This window comes from Mustela lutreola, chromosome 8, assembly GCF_030435805.1.
Source record: "Mustela lutreola isolate mMusLut2 chromosome 8, mMusLut2.pri, whole genome shotgun sequence".
Taxonomy (NCBI): Eukaryota; Metazoa; Chordata; class Mammalia; order Carnivora; family Mustelidae; genus Mustela; species Mustela lutreola.
The window spans coordinates 99055017-99074917 of NC_081297.1; the positions used below are offsets into that span (position 1 = coordinate 99055017).

A 19901-nucleotide genomic window follows, 5' to 3' on the forward strand; every position below is an offset into this window, starting at 1 on the left:
GACTTTGTTCCTATTAGATTTTTTATTGAGTGCTTGTCATCAAGGGTATTTCTGTACCCTTGAGTACCCTAAGTGTTGGAAAACTTAGAGCTGGGGCTCCTTGGGTAGCTCAGTATGTTGAGCCTCTGACTTTTGGTTTTGGCTTAGGTCATGATCTCAGGGTCATGGGATTGAGGTCCACAAGGGGCTCTGTGCTCAGCAGGGAGTCTGCTTCTCTCCCTCTCCCTCTGCCTCTCCTCTACTTGCTATCTCTGTCTCTCTCTTTCTAAAATAAGTAAATAAATATTCCAAAAAAGAAAAAAGAAAAGAAAACTCAGGGAACATCTAATTGGCTCAGTTGATTAAGGGTCTGCTTTGGGCTTAGGGATTGAGCCCCATGTAGGGGTCTCTGCTTGGTAGGGAGCCTGCTTCTCCCTCTCTGTGCCATTCTGCCTACTTGCGCTCTCTGTGTCAAATAAATAAATAAAATCTTAAAACACACACACAAGGAAATACCACTTCATAACCTCTAGGATGGCTTTAATAAAAAAACACGACAGTAGCAAATAATGGTGAAGATATGGAAAAACTAGAACTCTTGTGAATTGCTGTTAGTAATGTTAAATGGTATGTACAACCACTCTGGAAAATAGCTTGACAGTCCCTCAAAATATTAAACATAAAGTAAGCAAATGATCTGACAATTCCAAGAGAATTAAAAATATATCTCCACACAAAAACTTGTACATGAACTTGAATTGCAGTATTAATCATAATAACCAGGGCCCTGGGCTGGCTCAGTTGATGGAGTATGTGACTCTTGACCTCAGGGCTGTGAGTTGGAGTCCCATCTTGGGTGTAGAAATTACTTAAAAATAAAATCTTTTAAGGGCATTGGGTGGCTTGGTCAGTTAAGCATCTGACTCTTGATTTCAGTTTAGATCATGATCTCAGTGTCATGAGATCAAGCCCAGCACAGAACCTGCTTAAGATTCTTTTTCTTGGGGCACCTGGGTGGCTCAGAGAATTAAGCCTCTGCTTTTGGCTCAGGTCATGGTCCCAGGGTCCTGGGATCAAGCCCCATGCCAGGCTCCCTGCTCAGTGGGGAGCTTGCTTCTCCCTCTCTCTCTGCCTGCCTCTCTGCCTACTTGAGATCTCTCTCTCTGTCAAATAAATAAATAAATAAAATCTTAAAAAAAAAAATCTCTTTCTCTCTTTAACCTCTACCCTTCCTCCAACCCTTACATATGTGCTCCCTCCCTCTCCCTCTCTCTAAAAAAAAAGTAAGTAAATAAAATTCAAATTAAACCTTAAAAAAAACCTCATACTAGCTAAAAGGTAGAAACAATTCAAGTGTCCATCAACTGATGAATGGATAAATAAGTTATGGGATAACCATACAGTGAAATATTATTCAGCTATAAAAAGGAAAGAAGTAGTGATACATGCTACAACACAGATAAAGCTTGAAAACATTATCCTCAGTGAAAGAACCCAGTCACAAAAGGTCATAAGTTGAATGAGTCTGTTTGAATGAGACTTCCAGAAGAGGCAAATCCATAGAGATAAAAAGTACACTAGTGGTTTCGAGAGGATGGGGGCAAGGGGTGAAAGGACTTGGGAACTATCTGCTAATGGGAATGGGGTTTATTTTAGGGGTTAATAAAAATGTTCTGGAGTTAGATGGTGGTAATGGTTTTACACTTGTGAATATAGTTATTAAAACCACTGAATTTACTTTAAAATGATGAATTTTTTTTAATTTTAATTTTTTAAATTTCTTTTCAGTGTTCCAGAATTCATTGTGTAGGCACCACACCCAGTGCTCCATGCAATACGTGCCCTCCATAATACCCATCACCAGGCTCACCAAACCTCCCACCCCCATCTCCTCCAAAACCTTCAGTTTGTTTCTCAGAGCCCACAGTCTCTCATGGTTCATCTCCTCCTTCAATTTCCCCCAACTCCCTTCTCCTCTCAATCTCCCCATGTCCTCTGTTTTATTCCTTATGCTCCACAAATAAGCAGAACTGTATGATAATTGACTCTCTCTGCTTGACTTATTTCACTCAGCATAATCTCCTCCAGTCCCATCCATGTTGATACAAAAGTTGGGTATTCATCCTTTCTGATGGAGGTATAATATTCCATAGTATATATAGACCACATTTTCTTTATCAAAAATGATGATTTTTTAAAAGATTTTATTTATTTGTTTGAGAGAGAAAGGGAGCAGGAGGAGGGAGAGGGAGAAGTAGACTCCTTGCTGAGCAGAAAGCCCCATGTGGGGCTTAATCCTAGGACCTTGGGATCATGACCCAAGTTGACGGCAGATGCTTAACTGATTGAGCCATCCAGGCATCCCATTTATTTATATTTTGGAATAAGAAGTCCTACTCTGCGCTATTCCCACCCAAATCAGAGCACATAACTTTACTTACAGGGCACACACCTAGTTGTAGACCAGTTTATCAGACATTTAATGTTCTAGCTGAGAAAGAAGGTAATGTGTGTCCCATAGCCATGAAGTCAGAAAAGACATGCACTTCTCTAGCCCTGGGCATAATGGCCCCAGGAGAAAACTTCATTAACTCAGGAGTGAACCAACCTGCCAACAACAACAGAACTGAAGAAGAAAGAAATGGCTACCCTTTTATTAATTTTAAATAACTTTTAAAAAAATAATATAGGGATGCCTGGGTGGCTCGGTCGAGTCAGGTACGATCTCAGGGTCATGGGATGGAGCTCCGTGTCAGGCTCTGCTTTCAGCAGAGAGTCTGAAATTCTGGCTTTCCCTATTCCCCTCCCGCTCCAAAATAAATAAATCTTTAAAATAAATAATATAAAAAAATAAAATAAAAAAAATAAAATAAATAATATAATATAATATAATATAATATAATATAATATAATATAAATGTATTAAGCACAGAACGTAAATCAAAATCCTTAGTGGACTCAGGAAATCTAGCAGCAACAACTCCATTCAATTCAGAAGTAAATTCAGCAATGCAGCCTCAGGAATCCTGGTGTAAGGCAGAAAGAACTCAAGGTGTGAGGTGAGAAAGGTCAGGAAAGGAAGACAGATCCTTCATAGGCTGGTGGCAGGAGAGAAGGAGCACTGAAGTTGGTGTTGTACTCTGTAAACAGGAGCCAAGTCAGGTCCCGGAAAGTCTTTATTTTAAAAAAAATTTTTTTTAAGATTTTAGTCACCTGTTCATCACGCTTGTGAGCAGGGGAGGGGCAGGCAGAGGAAGAAGCAGGCTCCCTGCTCAGCGGGGAGCCTAATGTGGGACTTGATCCAGGAATCCTGAGATCTTGACCTGGGTTGAAAGCAGACACTTAACCAACTGAGCCACCCAGGCATCTCTGAACTCTAGTTTTCTATAGGCCATTCTCCTTTGCTCTTCCCAGAGGAGGACAATGGCACACTGAAGTCAGCGCTCACTCTTCCTACATATAAAGAAGGCCCAAGCAATGGAAAGACACCAGAGAAATGGGGACTCCAGCAGTCCTGAAAGTGATTGAAATTTTCCCCTTAAATGCAGAGGACTGTCTGCTAGATAGAAGACTACTTAGGAGTGTCTGGGTGGCTCAGTGGGTTAAAGCCTCTGCCTTCAGCTCAGGTCATGATCCCGGGGTCCTGGGATCGAGCCCCACATCGGGCTCTCTGCTTGGCAGGGAGCCTGCTTCCTTCTCTCTCTGCTTGTCTCTCTGCCTACTTGTGATCTGTCTGTCAAATAAATAAATAAAACCTTAAAAAAAAAAAAGAAGACTCTATTAGTTATGTGCTCCATAACCATGAATTACTATAACATAGACCAACTCTTTCTTAATTTTCAATGAGTACTTTTTTATTCAAACCTCCATTTTATCCCCCATTCTAGTCTGCAAGTATTATTTCTTTAATATTTTCACTACTCTAATACTTTGGTGAATACCACTAACCGTGGAATAATGGCATTTTATAATTACTATTATTTCTTTTATTATATTTTATTTTTTATTTTTTTAAAGATTTACTTTTTAATTTATTAGAGAGAGAGAGAAAACGAGTGGTGAGGAAGGACAGAGGGAGAGAGAGAAAGAGAGAAGCCAACTCCTTGTCAAGCAGCTAAGCCCCCATGCAGGGCTCAATCCCAGCACCAGAGATCATGACCTAAGCCAAAAACAGACACTTAACTGACTGAGCCACCCATTTACTGGCTCTACTATTTTACTAGACTGAGTGCCCCCTAATTACTACTATTTCTGTTCTAATATTTTAATGACAGATGATTTAAAGAATGTATTTTGATTTTGTGCAACTCTCTTCTAAAATCCCAAATTATCTCCTAAACACTTGGATCAGATTACCTTTTATACCAAAAAGTAGTCCTTATTGCAAATATCTATCTACATAGAACACAAGCAAGGAGAAGATTGAATAACCAGATTTCTCCCAAAATACTATAAAATAAATTATTGTTATGCTGAAATAAAAATTCAGTAAGTATATTTTTAAAAGCATATTTAAAAATATATAAAGTATATTTTTAAAATGATAGTATATAAAAAATAAAGATCAGTTCAATGAAATAAAACTGTAAAGATAATTTAGTTCAGAAATAATCTGCACCACAGGATGATTTGTTTTTGTTTTTGTTTTTGTTTTTGGCAGCAAAGCAAGGTTTATTGAGTGATAGATAGTAAAAATGGTACAAAGCTCCAGAAGAGGGAGGGGATCCGAAAGGGTTGCCAGTACAAGATGATTTGTAATATTTGTCCAGCATGATTTGGGACCATTCCAATCAATATGAGCAGCTTATTTACTCAATAAAGCAAGCTTATCATGTCATATTATAAATAAAAAAGCCATTATCCAAGCAAGCATGTTGTTGCCCAATTAAAGAATATTAATAGAAGGGTATGATCTGAAATGACTATAATTCCTCTAGTATCTGGACCTGGAGGTTAATCGATCTTGCCATTTGGATCATTTAACTAATTCCCTTCCTCTGATTTCCCAATACATGTTCTATGCTAACTTGTTTTCCATGTGCACTTTTCCATCACACACACTATGCTAGCTAACCCTCTTCCCTTGGCATCTTATGATAAGCCCATATATTAATGACTGATTTGCAGGTGAAATTTTATGAATTTTGTTTATGCTAATCAGACTCACTTGTTAAAGGCTGAATGCACTACCAGGAATGCTGGGACCGCATTAGCCCCCCACCAAAGTATTGCTATGTTTACCAAAACAACCACCTATCTTTGTTCTGTCACATTGATTGCTCAGCTCTTTCTTCAACAAATACAATTCGAAAGTCCTTCTGTAAACATATTGACGCAGGTGGTTATTGTTTGCAACATCGTGATTGTTTCATTGAATTGTTCTAAATGATAGATCTAAAGCCAATCTCCCCCTGCTATCAGTCAGAACAGTGTTTTCATTTCATTTATTTATTTGTAAGAGAGAGGGAGAGTGAGAAAGCGAGCACAGGCAGGCAGAGGCAGAGGGAGAAGCAGGCTCCCTGCTGAGCAAGGACCCCCCCCCCGCCCCCATGTGGGACTCGATCCCAGGACACCGGGATCATGACCTGAGCCGAAGGCAGCTGCTTCACCAACTGAGCCACCCAGGTGTCCCAGTGTTTTCATTTCAAATGATGCATTTGACAAAATGCTTTTTATACATTGTTTTGTTTGTGTTCAAGGATAGGCATTCAGAGTTGCTACAAGTTCTGTAGCCTCATCTCCATTGTCCTTATAAATTACCCGTTCACTGCTGTTCTACACTGAAGTCCTGGCTACAGGAGGAGATTGCCAAAAAAAAAAAAAAAAAAAAAAAAAAAAAAATTGTGTCCATTCTATTGAAATGATTGTTGCAGTTTGTTTGAATGCCTTCAGCGTTCAGTAACAGATTAATCTATTGTGAAATATACATGTCATGGATTACTGCTCAGCAGTTGGGGGTGCCTGGGTGGTGGTTGCGGGTCGGGGGGGGGGGGGGTCAATTATATCCCTAACTATATTAACCTGTAAGAATCTCTGAAACAAAAGAGGAAAACCAAGTGGTAGAAGAATATACTCCAATACTGCTTCTATAGAGTTTACATATTTAAGCAGCAATGCTTTACATTATCTTTGGTTCTAAACCTATGTAGTAAAATTACAGAATGGGAATGGGAAAGACATCAACTTCAGGATGGTGGTTTCTTTTTTTTTTCCTTAGGATTTAAAAAAATGTATTTATTTGAGAGAGAATGAGAAGTGGAAAGGGGCAGAGAGACAGAGAGGGAAGCAGACTCCTTACTGAGCAGGAAGCCTGATTCTGGGCTAGATCCCAGGACCCTGGCTGGGATCATGACCTGAGCCGAAGGCAGATACTTAACCAACTAGGCTACCCAGGATGTACCCCAGGATGGTGGTTTCATTAGGAGAATGGGAAGAGACTGGGAGGGTAAGATAGGCATCTTTATGTGTGTTTGTAATGTAGTTAAATTATAATGACCAACATTTTTTAAAAATCTAAAAATAAAACAAAAATTAAAAGTTGTGGCAGTAATCCAGGTGAGAGTGGTGAAGTTGACAGAAGATTGTAACAAATGGCATTAAAGAAGGGAGTAAATAAAGCAGTGATTGACAAACTTGCGCTTTAGTTCTCCCAACAGGGAAATGAGTGAATTCATACTTCCTGGTGCAATCCAAAGTATCCAACCAAGTCTAGAGTTTTGTATTTGAAGTCTGTGAATTTTGCATTTTACCCCAGGAGTCAATTTAAACCTTTGAATGTAATTCCAGGTTTAAAATTTTTCTAAGTGGGGACAAAATATCAACAATGACATATGAACAAAAAGTCATAACACTATTTCACTCTGAAAACTGTAAACAATATAAATCCCAATGATAAACACTCCCTTAAGTAATATATGTATCTAAATAATCATATATAATATAGCCACTAAATGAACTATGTAGATATTGGTGATTTGAAAAAAAATTCCTATGGTCACATTGAGTACAGAGAGATACAAAATTATATAAACAATGTGATCTCAGCTATAAAAATCATATATGACAACAATAAAAGACTAGAAAGAAATTTAAGTATCAGGTACTATTTTAATATTATTCATATTATTTTATACTGTCTCAAAATAAGTTTTTAAAGATTTATTTACTTATTTATTTAAGAAAGTGTGTGTGAATGGGGAAGCATTTATTTGAGAGAGAGGGAGAGAGAATCCTCAAGTAGACTCCCCATTTAGCGTGGAGCCCGACCTGGGGCATGATCCCAGATACTGGGGATCATGATCTGAGCTGAAACCAAAAGTCTGCTACTTAGCCAACTGAACCACACAGGTGCCCATAACTTATTTATTTATTTTTTTAAAGATTTTATTTATTTATTTGACAGAGAGAGAGAGACAGTGAGAGAGGGAACAGAAGCAGGGGAGTGGGAGAGGGAGAAGCAGGTTTCCCACCGAGCAGGGAGCCTGATGTGGGGCTCAATCCCAGGACCCTGAGATCATGACCTGAGATGAAGGCAGACACTTAACAACCGAGCCACTCTGGCACTCCAAAATAATTTATTTTTAAGTACCATTGTTAGCCTGTGAGATCTGCCAAAGAAAATTGATGACTTTAGGGAAATTTGATATTCACCTTCTCTATGAAGTATAAAAAATAAGGCCTACCTCAAGAAACAACCTGACATGATGTTTCTAAGTAACACACAGAATAATACCTGCCCGTAAGAGACCACCAATAAATATCAGTCTCCTTCTATCTAGAGCCTAATAGACTGTCAAGTGCATCATGACTGTTAGATCATTAGGGCTGATGTGTGCGTATGTGTGTGTGAGATTAGGGAGATGATTAATCGTGATGGATTTTCCAGGAAGGTAAGTCATAAATACAAATATACTGGTATTTCAGACCCAAGAAGTCATACAGCACGTGACTAGTTTTATTGGAAGATTTACTCTAAGAATACCCCTTCTATTTCTCACAGCCTACCCACATCCACATTCGTCAACCACCATGTCTTCATAATGTCGTAAAATGACATTGTCATCATTGTCCTGATAGAGCATGGAAATGGGGGACAGCTTGGTGGGGATACAGACAGCCTGGGGGACTGCTGGGTCAACTGCATGCATCAGGGCTTGCATGAAAGCATAATTGGAACTGTTGAGGGAGGTGGTCAGGGAGAAAGGACAGTCTCCATGGCAATAGTTGGCCATGAACCCTTTGGGAGCAATAATCCACTTGTGCCAGCCTAAGTCCCGGAAGTTGATGAACAGCTGGTGACGATGGCAGAGGTTCTTGCAAGAAGCTTTAGGGGCAGGGATGGCTTCCCTCCTTCTTCGGGATGAAGGGTGGCACTGCTCTGGGTTGAGACTCACCAGCAGCAGGGAAGCCTGAAAGGACTGTCTCAGTCTGGCACAGGTGTCCTGAAGCTGAAAATTCACCCCTGGGTCTCTGGTCCTCTTGACCAGTATCTCTAGCAACAAACCTAAATTCTTCCGGGGGTTGTTATTCCAAACCTTCGCCACGTCCAGCAGGTTGAAGTGCACAACTCCTTGAGGCCATGGGACTGACTGTAACACGAGCCTTTTCCCTGGTTTGGGGATGGACTGGCCCCCCACGTGAGGCTCCTGAACCAGGGACAGAGCCAACTCCAGTTCCGGTCCCAGCTTATAGTAAGTGTTGGGCCCCAAATCTAGGCCCAGCTGGGCCATCGTTAGCTGCTCCGTATCTTGAACGGCAGACAGGTTAAAGTAGAGCAGCTTCTGCAGGCAAGGGGAGGCTTGAGGAAGTTTCTCTGAGTAAAGAAAGAGACCTAGATGGGAACAGAGATGGTGAGAGTCACCAAAACATATTTCACTTCATATGCACCTATATGATATAAATGCCAAATGCTATATGATATCTACATATGCAAAATCAGGGCGGAAAATTATCGGTCATACTCAAACCCTCCCATAGGGAAGATTTGTTTCTCCCCCTCTTCATTCAAGACCAGAGGTTCTTATCTTCACATCTGCAGGTCCCCAGGGTGTCCTGGATAGAATTTAGAAAGTCCATGAACTTGGATGAGAAAAAGAATTACATCTTTATCTTCTCAGAACTCTAAATGAGGTTTAGCATTTCTTTTAGCTATGAATATAGGCAACAAATCCCAATAATATTATCAGGGCCTATGACACTGTTACCAATAAAAATCATGGGTATGTTCATAGATTAAGTTTTTGCAAATGTCTTAAAATCACATTAATGCTCACACTGCTTTGAATTTATCATAAATACAGTCCCCTCCCTGGATATTATTATGTATTGTTTTAATAAATGTATCAGTTTATGTTTCTGTACACACATTTGGTTTAAAATATTTTCATAAAAGTATTTGAAAATTTAATTGATTTTCTTGGAATTTTTTAAAAGATTATTTATTTAGTTGAGAGAGAAAGAGAACCTGAGCAGAGGGAGGGGTGAAGGGAGCAGCAGAGGGAGGGGCAAGGGAGAAGCAGACTCCCACTTGAGCAGGAGCCCAATGCAGCCCTTGATCTCAGGACCCTGGGATCATGACCTGAGTTGAAGGCAGACACTTAACCGTCTGAGCCACCCAGGGACCTGATTTCCTTGGAAATCTTAAATATTTTATTTTAGGCAGGCTCCATCTCACCACTCTGAGATCATTACCTGAGAGGAAATCAAGAGTCAGATGCTCAACCGAACGAACAATCCAGGCGCCCCAACCCTAAGTAAGGATTTTCTAAGGCCATTCAGCTCTATGAAGAAATTACACCAGAAACCCAAACATTCCAGCAGTGCCTGGCTGGCTCAGTCAGTAACACGCACATTGGATCCATGGAGATTACATTAAAAAACACAAAAGAGGAAGAACCCCGCCCCCCTCAAGAAACCCTAATATTCTACCATTCCCCCTTCATTCTCAAGTCTCTTCATTCTCAAGTCTCATTTTTAAAAACAATAAAATAAAGAAGCATTTGAAATGACACAGTCCTCTTCAAGCCTACCTTATCATCTTTCTCTTTCTTTTCATTGACTATCTTTTGGAAAGGTAGGTCTATATTTGCTGTCTCTAGCTCTTCATATTCTTCTGTTATTTTCCAACTCTCTACCCCTCACTACTCCACAGAAACATCTTTCTTACAGGCTGGCTAGCTGTCAAGGGCAGAGATATCTTCACAGTAGTTACCGTCTCCACTTCCTGAAAAGCTGACCTCTCCTGTTCAAGGCTAGAATTCTAACCTATCAGTCTTCCTTCCTCCTCCTAGCACTAAATCAGATTCCTTAAGCATAAAAGAAAATCAAAAAGCCAGAATGGAAAGGATGGAAAGATTTGAGAGCATGAAGATAAAAGAACTTCTATATTCAAAATGATGTCATTAACAAAATTAAAACCACAAAGAACAATGAAGGAAACTGATAAGTTTCCTTCGATGCATGCGTTTAAATTCATAATTAGAACTTTTACCAAAAAAATTTTTTTACGAAAAAAAATTTTTTTTACAAAAAAAAAGAAAAGAAAAAGAAAGAGCTTTTACAAATGACCAAGAGGACTTGTAAATCATTAAGGAAAAGAAGACTCCTCAATAGAAAATGGCCAGCGTTTATAAACAGGCAATTGTTTGGAAGGAAAAAAGAAAAGAAAGGAGGAGAGGAGAGGAGGGGAGAAGGGAGAGGAGAGGAGAGGGGAGGGGAGAGGAGAGGAGACGGGGAGGGGGGAAGGAGGATAGGAGAGGGGAGGAAAAGGAAGAGAGGAGAGGAGAGGGGCGAGGGGAGAGGAGAGGAAGAAAGAAAGAAGGAGGGAAGAAAGGAACAAGGTAGGAATGAAAGAAAGGTTCATTATCCATTTAAAAATGCATTCCAGGGGTGCCTGGGTGGCTCAGTTGTTAAGTGTCTGCCTTCAGTTCAGGTCATGATCCCAGAACCTGGGCTGGAGCCCCACCATGGACTCCCTGCTCTGCAGGAAGCCCTCCACTCCCCATGCTTCTATTCCCTCTCTTCCTATCTCTCTCCATGTCGAATAAATAAAATCATTAAAATAAATAAATAGGGGCGCCTGGGTGGCTCAGTGGGTTAAGCCGCTGCCTTCGGCTCAGGTTATGATCTCAGGGTCCTGGGAACCAGTCCCGCATCGGGCTCTCTGCTCAGCAGGGAGCCTGCTTCTCTCTCTCTCTCTGCCTGCCTCTCTGTCTACTTGTGGTTTCTCTCTGTCAAATAAATAAATAAAATCTTTAAAAATAAATAAACAAACAAACAAAAAAATACATTCCACCTTATTAAAGTAATAAAAAGCAAAACAATGAGATCATGCTTTGCTACCAGAATAACAAAATTTAAAAGCTAAAAGAGTATTGTTACTCAATGGCCTTCCAGTGTAGCAGGGATAAGTAAGTACCTTGTAATACCTTCACGGAATGAATGAAATACTGTAAGCAGTGAGAATGAGCTACAGTCACACACACTATGGATAAATCTCACAAATACAATGTTGAGTGAAAGAAGCCAGACAGAAAAAAGGATACATTTCACATTTCCATTTATGTGAAGTTCAGAAACAGGCAAAACTGGTAAGTAATGTTACAGGATAAAAGTTATTCTTCCAGAGGAATAGCGATTAACCAGAAGGGGGCATGAAGGTTCCTCTGAGGGTTGTTGCTTTGTTTTGTTTCTGGTTCTAGGCGCTGATTATTCTGTGAAAATTCACTGAGCTCTTCTCTAGGATTTGTGCACTTTTCTGTACGTATGCTATCATTCCACACGTTTCTTTAATATTTCTATAAGGGCTGCTTTCAAACTGTGGGAAAGTGAGAAATCTTTTTTTTTTGTTGCTAAAGATTTTATTTATTTATTTGGCAGACAGAGATCACAAGTAGGCAGAGAGGCAGGCAGAGAGGGGAAAGCAGGCTCCCTGCTGAGCAGAGAGCCCTATGCGGGGCTCAATCCAGGACCCTGAAATCATGACGCCAGCGGAAAGCAGAGGCTTTAACCCACTGAGCTACCCAGGTGCCCCAGAAAGTGAGAATTCTTATACATTCATGGTGGGGTATAAATTTCGGAAGACACTTATATATAAGAAGTATAAATGTGCCTTCTCTGATCTAAAAATCTCCTTCTAAGAATTTATCCTAGGGAAATAGAAAAAGCCTAACACACACACACAAAACAAAACAAAAATGGATGTAAAGCTGTATTGTTTATATTATGTTCATACCCATCAACAGAGCATCAGTTACGTAAATTACAGCATGTTTATACAATGGCATATTGTACAGCCATTAAAATGAGATAGCTGTAACTTTTAGTTCTGATTTATATGAGATATTCATAATACCTGAGTAACATATAGTATGACCCATTTATTAAAAATATAAGTTTCTATTATAAATATATGCAAAGAAGAAAAGTCTGAAAAAACATGCATATAAACTATTAATGATGGTTTTCTCTAGAGGAAGGTTAGGTAGGGAGGGGTGATGGTGAGACTATACCCTTTTCCTGTATTATTTGATAGGTTTATGGTCACCACAAAAATCAAAGTTTTTTCCACGGGGAAGGAAGGGAAGAATCCTTAGCTGTTTTCAGACAAGCTTCCCATACCTTTTAACCTTCCACCAGGAATTTTCCCTGAACCCCCACTCCCAAGTCTTGAGTCTTTAACATACTAATACTTAGCATAAAGTATGGAAGTCTTAACGTTTGTCTCTCTCCCTTCTATAAACCTTTTTTTTCTTTTACCTTTTATAAACTCTTCAAGGGCAGACTTTATCTTTAATTTCTATATTCCCATGGCCATACCCAGTTCCCAGCACATAGCAGGTATCCAAGAAATGCTTCCCAGACAAATAAGTATTCAAATTTTATCTCCAGATACTGTAAAACTAACCAATCAGGGCCCTCGATTCCTCTTGTAATCCCCACGCCTCCACCCACCCCCACCCCCCACCCCCGCTTCTGGGAAGCTATATAGAAATGCAGATTACATCACCCATCTCTGGCTTGGAATAAGAATTGGGTGATAAAGTGAGGGGCAGGAACTGGACAGGAGAACCTCCGGTCTGTCTATCTATCTACCTATCTATTTGGAGAATCCACTTTTAACAACTGACCTACGTAATTTAGGTGGATGGTATCAGTTTGACAAACTATTGAATGGCATTTATTCAGATCATCATATAATGGGTATGACAATGGCGTATACCACTGTTCTGTACTCACAAATCAGGAGCCATTTCCACCCAACTAAAATAGTGACGAGGTGTGGAGATGGGAACCTGATGTCTGGGGCCAACTAGACTCAATGTTCCCTGCCCCACTTGCCATATCAAAGGCACCACAGTGCATAAACCAACCATGGGCTGAAGAATGAAGCCTGGGCCATAATTTCACCTTTGCTGCTTTCACCTTAACTGTAACACAAAAGTGTTGATTCAGAAAAAAACCTATTTTGAATCCTACCTTTACTCACACGCTGGCTATATGGTCTTGAACGGCTCTGGAATAGTTTACAGGTTAATTTGCCATCTAAGACTGACTTTCCTTATTGTTAAAAAGCTAATAAGAATCCCTGCCTTTGGAATCTCGGGATGTGGTTGGATTAATGAGATAAGATATGTAAAACACCAGCACTGGGCCTTCTACAAACCCCTCGGTAATTGTTACCTTCCTCTTCTCTTTCTTCATGCCATCAACTGCTAGACTTTTCTCTAGAATGCACGCTCATTTCCTTACCTTGATCCAGGAGATGTCGGAGTATGTTCCCACGCGTACTGAGATCCTTTAGGTAGCATAAATCTCGGGAGCCCCCACTGGTTGCTGCTGCCTCTCCATCCCAGAAAATTCTCTTCAAGATAGAAGGCACAGGTTGGAACTTTTGGGGTGAGGGCACTTTGTCTAAGCCCAGCAATTGGAGAAAGACATGTTCTTGGAATTGGAAAGTCTGGCCCAAAGACACAGTTACCAGGACGCGGAGAGCCAAGATGGTCAGGCAAGGAATCATGGCCTCGGAGCGGAGACGCTGCTGGCCAGTGGGGCTAGAGAGAGCTCGATCGTCTGACTGCCGGGCAATTTAGGTGCTGCTAATTTATCTGATGGAGGATAATCAAGTGTGAATTGCTCTCTTCCCAGCTCCTCAAAGGTAATTGGATGGGAAAGGACAGAGAATTTTTTTCTCTTCTCTTGCTCTACTCTTCCCCCATAAAAGTTCACAAAACAAAGTTTATCAATGCATAGACTTAGCCACAAAAATCTGAGGTTTGTCTGCAATAAACAGAGTGGAAAGGAGACAGGCATTATTCATGGAACAAATGCTTATTAAGCATCTATTATGTGCAAGGCTCTGAGAAAGGTTCTAGAACAGTCATGAAAAATGCCAAGTCTTGTCACTGACAGTCTATTTAGACAAATACATAGGTATATTTCTATTAGACTGTATCCACAGCAATGTGAGAAGCCGAGCCAGGAAGAGAAAACTCCACCTGAGGAATGCGATCAACACTGTTTTCAGCTCAAAGAGGGACTGAATGTTATTCATCTAATTTTGCCCTTCCTTTATATTTAAAGATTTATTTATTTAAGTAATCTCTACACCCAACCTGGGGCTTGAACTCACGACCGCTAAGACCAAGAGTTGCATGTTCTGCAACTAAGCCAGCCTGGTGCCCTTAACTTTGCCCTTCTTGATTAAAGTAAAAAATCAGACTGACTGGGTTCATTCTGATTCTACTACGTTTTAGTCATACGAAAACAGGCATGTCACTTAACCTTCTGAAGTTTTTGCTTTCTCAACTGAAAAGAAAAACTGACCTTTTAATTTGTTATAGGGATCTGATAAGAGGTTGTATTTAAAGTGTTCTGTACAATGCCTGCCAAATGGTAAGCACAAAGTGTTCCCAGAGGAGAAAGCTTCAACGTTGAAATAAGTAGACATTTTTCAGTGAGACAATCCCCATTCAAGGCTGAAGGAACTAATGTGAAAAAGCCTGGAGGTTATTGAGAACTTTTTGGCAGCATATATCAATTTCTTTTTTTCAATTTTTCAATTTATTTTTTAAAAGATTTAATTTATTTATTTGACATAGAGAGAGTGAATGAGTGAGAGGAGGGACAGAGGGAGAAGCAGAATCCCCGTTGAGCAAGGAGTCAGATGCGGAACTCTATCCCAGGACCCTGGGATCATAACTTGAGCAGACACTTAACTGACTGAGCCACCCAGGCATCCCAGTGTATATCAATTTCTGGTTTTGCATTTTTGTGGTTTTACCAGACTCCTAGAAGATTTCCAAATGCAATAGGAGAATTAGCTGGTTTCTTGCCAAACTAATTTTCGTGCTGTTTGAGAACAAGGCCTTTTTCATTTTACATTTTTTTATGCCACCTATTTTTTTTTTAAATATACCACCTATTCTAAGACCTTGTTTCCCCTAAAGGAACAACAAAAGGTTGTACCTAATATATAATAGTTTCCCATCATTTACAGGATAAAGTCAAGACTCTTTAGCTTGTTTTTTTTTTTTTTTTTTTGAAAGATTTTATTTATTTATTTGAGAGAGCGCATGAGCAGCAGGGAGGGGCAGAAAGAGAAGCAGTCTCCTTAGCTTACTGGGAGTCCAACACAGGGCTTGATCCCAGGACCGTGGGATCATGACCTGAACCAAAGGTAGATGTTTAACCGATTGACCCACCCAGGCATCCTGTTTCTTTGGTGTCTGAAGACTGTATTGGTCTGGCACCCATATTGTTGCAGGATTGCAGGCATCTTGTCTCCCGTAGTTGAAGATCGAATGGAAGAATGAATCTTGCGGACACAAAAGGGTAAAGTGAAGTGAACGTTTATTAAATGAGGGCGAGAACAGAAAGGAAAGAAAATCTCTCTAGGGGGAGAGGAGCCGAATGGGTTGCCACTGAGGGCTTTTAGTGACAGTCTTTTACTGAGAACTGACTGGGAAGCTTGTGGCGTTGAGATTCTTGTGCTGTCTTGGTTTATCGCCTGTTCTCTTGTTGCGCTCTGTCTCAGCGTCTCCATCTGCCAGGAGTAGTTTCAGGGCCCAGCAAGGAGAGTCAGAGTTTCCTCTCTCTCCTGCCTATACCTTAACCCTTCCCCTATTCATGGGACAGGACTGTGGGCAGAAGGAGCTACAGTGGGATTGGGAGGAGTGACTGTGTACTTTTTAATTAGTGACGGTTAGGTATAGCACAAATCTCCAAGGAATCTGGAAGCGAGGCTTTCTGGACCTTGAGGAGTGACTGCTGCCAAGGCAAGGTTACTTTTCAGCATTAAGGCACTTAGGCAGCCACGCGTTCCTTGAGGAAGGTCACGGTCTGCACATTTCAGGTACCTGTCACTGGGCTGCAAGCTGTAAGGAGATTTTAAGTTACATTTTTTTTTGTCTTTCTTTCCCACATCAATAACACCAGCCTGACTCCTTGCCTCCCACCCGCCATCAGCAATGCTAATACTGTAATGATACGGACCTACATGTCATGCCCTGTGAGCTCACTTCATCTGAGAGCCTTGACACAGACAAAGTTCAAAGTTCACTTCCACGGCAAAAACTTCTTGGCTCACCAACCTAGCTTAAAAGGTTTCTTCTTTCTCCCACGGAGCCTCGCGTGGCACCCATAACAGCACTTGCTACACTGCATTTCACTGTGTCTTTTGTCTCTATTGCTCCCAGACGATAAACTTCTGCAGAATCGGGATCATGTGTTTCCATCTAAGTATCTCCACTGTGTATTTTCCTCTTCAGTATCTCTCCGTGGCCCAAGAAAGTGTCTGGCAGGTAGTAGACATCCAGTAGACACCCATACAACAAATTAATGAACAAAACGGACTGGTGCTATTTCCAGAGGTCTCATTCTTCTCGAGAGCCAAGTTTCCTCCATTCCCATTTCTCCTGTCTCCCTCCTCCTGCTTGCCTCCTAAAAAGCTAAAAGGTAACACTATTAAATTCATCTATAATCTTCCACTGTTTTCAACAGTAAGTGTGGGTTGCATTTTGTTTTTCTTTATTCAACTTTTCTGACTTAGTGTCAGAATCAGGGGCGCCTGGGTGGCTCATTCAGTTAAGCAACTGCCTTCGGCTCAAGTCATGATCTCAGGGTCCCAAGATCAAGCCCCACCTGGGGCTCCCTGCTCCGCGGGGAGCCTGCTTCTCCCTCTCCCTCTGCCCCTCCCCAAAGTTCTGCTCTCTCGCTCTCTCTCTCAAATAAATAAATAGATAAGTAAAATCTTTTTTTTTTTTTTAAAGAGTCGGACTCAGACAAACTGGTTTAAAATCAGGTTCCACGACTTAAAAGTTGTGTGATCATGACCAAATCACTCAACTGTAAAATAAGAATAAAACATCCTTTGCTGCAGTGCTGAGGAAATCTGATGGGATGACGTGTGCCCAGTGTTCAGGACAACGTCAGCCATGGAAGCATTTGATGAAGCTCATTAGTATATTAGGACCCACAAAATGGAGGCCACCTGAGTGGCCCAGGGCCCATGTCACAAACCTAAACCTAAGTTAGCCTGCATTTATGGAAATACCTATAGGGAAATTTTCACATACATCAATCACAATCCTCCAATCCACCTTTATCTAGCTCACCTTTCCCTGGACAACAGGACTTGCGAGCCTTCTAAGGAAATCCCCAACCTAGCCAATCACTCTCTGTTCTCATGTTGCCTCTTCTAAAGCTCTATAAAATGTGCATCAGATCCCTTGGGAACAGTGTCCCTTTGCTGTGAAGCTCTGTACTTTCCCAATATGTGGTTGTTTTCTCTTAAATAAAGGACATTTTTAAAAAAAAATATTAAACTTGTTATTAAATTGTTTTAGTTTTATCATTTGACATACTTGAAAAAAGTTAGCTCTTATTAACTACTGTTATCATTTTTGTTTATTAAAGGGAAGTTTAATTGGGGCACCTGGCTGGCTCAGTGGCTCAGGTCATGATCCCAGGGTCCTGGAATTGAGTCCCCGCATCTGGCTCTCTGTTCAGCGGGAAGCCTGCTTCCTCCTCTCTCTCTGCCTGCCTCTTTGCCTACTTGTGATCTCTGTCAAATAAATAAATAAATAAATAAATAAATCTTTAGAAGATCTAAGGTAATCACAGCTCCTCCAATGACCGTGTAATCCTGGTCGTTTCACTCAGTGTCTGGTTTATGATACACACCCAAGCATGGAAATTTTTAAATAGGAAGATTTAAATGGTCTGAGACGTCATGAAAGTTAACCTATCTGGGCCTCATTTCCTTTACCTATAAAATCACCAGATTGAACCCAGTTTTCTTTAAGGATTTTACAAAAACATGTGATTCTGGATTTTCAGCCCAAATCAGAAATTCAGAAGTGAGGCAATATGGCTAAATAGCATAGAATTGGTTCTGTAGTTAAGGACTTAGATTAAAACCCCGGCTCTATTATTCACTGTCTGGGGAGTCCTGGATAAATTGTTTCTCTGGGCTTTGGTTTTCTAATCAATAGAATACTAAAAGTATCAGTCCAACAGAAATATTGTGATCATAGGTGTAAAATACACTCAACCTCACAAAGAAAAACAAGCCGATTAAAGCAATGAAATGTCTATCAATTGGCAAGAAGAGAAAAGACAGTAACAGAGTGCCAGGAGGGCTTGGGGAGGAGTGTGCGACTTGACCTTGGGGTCCTGAGTTTCAGCCTCCTGTGAAGTATAGAGATAACTTAAATTTTAAGAAGTTGGGGACATCTGGGTGGCCCAGTCAGTTAAGTGTCTGCCTTTGGCTCAGGTCATGGTCCCAAGATGCTGGGATGGAGCCCCTCATGGGACTCCCTGCTCAGCGAGGAGTGTGTGTCACCCTCTCTCTGCTGCTCCTCCTACTTGTGCTCTCTCTCTTGCACTGTCTCTCTCAAGTAAGTAAGTAAAATCTTTTTAAAAAAGTAATAAATGGTGAAGTGTGTAAACCTGGCGATTCACAGACCTGTACCCCTGGGGATAAAAATACATGTTTATAAAAAATTTTAAAAAAATTAAAAAAAAAAGAAAAAAAGTAATGAAACTATTTCATACAAATGACAAAAAAGTAATAAATGAATAACATTTTTATTTTTTTTAAGATTTTATTTATTTATTTGACAGAGATCACAAGTAGGCAGAGAGAGAGAGAGAGAGAAGCAGGCTCCCTGCTGAGCAGAGAGCCTGATGCGGGGCTTGATCCCAGGACCCTGGGATCTTGACCTGAGCTGAAGGCAGAGGCTTTAACCCACTGAGCCACCCAGGCGCCCCTGAATAACATTTTTAAAAAGATTTTTATTTATTTGACAGAGAGAGACACAGCAAGAGCAGAAACACAAGCAGGGGGAGTGGGAGAGGGAGAAGCAGGTCTCCTGCTGAGCAGGGAGCCCTAGGATGCAGGGCTGGATAGATCCCAGGACCCCACGACCATGACCCAAAGGCAGACGCTAATGACTGAGCCACTCAGGTGCCCCAATAAATGAATAACTTTAAAAAGATTGATAAAGATTATAAATTTTGTGTTATGTACATTTTACCACAATTTTAAAAAATACTCATGTCTTCTTATGAGCAATTTCAATTCTGGACTATCATTCTAAGCCACTAGAATAAAAGCTACATAAGGGTAGGGACAAATCATGGGCACTTAATGAATACTGGTTGAGTAAATTAACAAGAGTGGACAAAAAATTACAAATTTATTGATTTTAGTATTTTTTATTATCAAGAAAATTTTAAAATAACCTAACTGTATAATAGTCAATATATTATAAAGCATCTATAAACTAGATTATTATTCAACCATAAATAATGTTGTATAAAGTATTTAATGGCAGGGGCACCTGGGTGGCTCAGTGGGTTAAGCCTCTGCCCTCGGCTCAGGTCATGATCTCAGGATCCTGGGAGCCCCACATTGGGCTCTC

At 40.6% G+C, this 19901-nt stretch overlaps 1 protein-coding gene across 1 annotated transcript; it reads right to left on the bottom strand.

Moving 5' to 3' along the window:
* Positions 1–7979: 7979 nt before the first annotated feature.
* GDF3 (growth differentiation factor 3) lies at positions 7980–13996 on the bottom strand. Its single transcript, XM_059187525.1, has 2 exons — positions 13729–13996; positions 7980–8809 (listed from the first exon to the last, which is right to left on the bottom strand). Exons 1-2 carry the CDS (start codon positions 13994–13996, stop codon positions 7980–7982), a joined length of 1098 nt encoding a protein of 365 aa, XP_059043508.1.
* Between the last annotated feature and the right edge of the window lie 5905 nt (positions 13997–19901).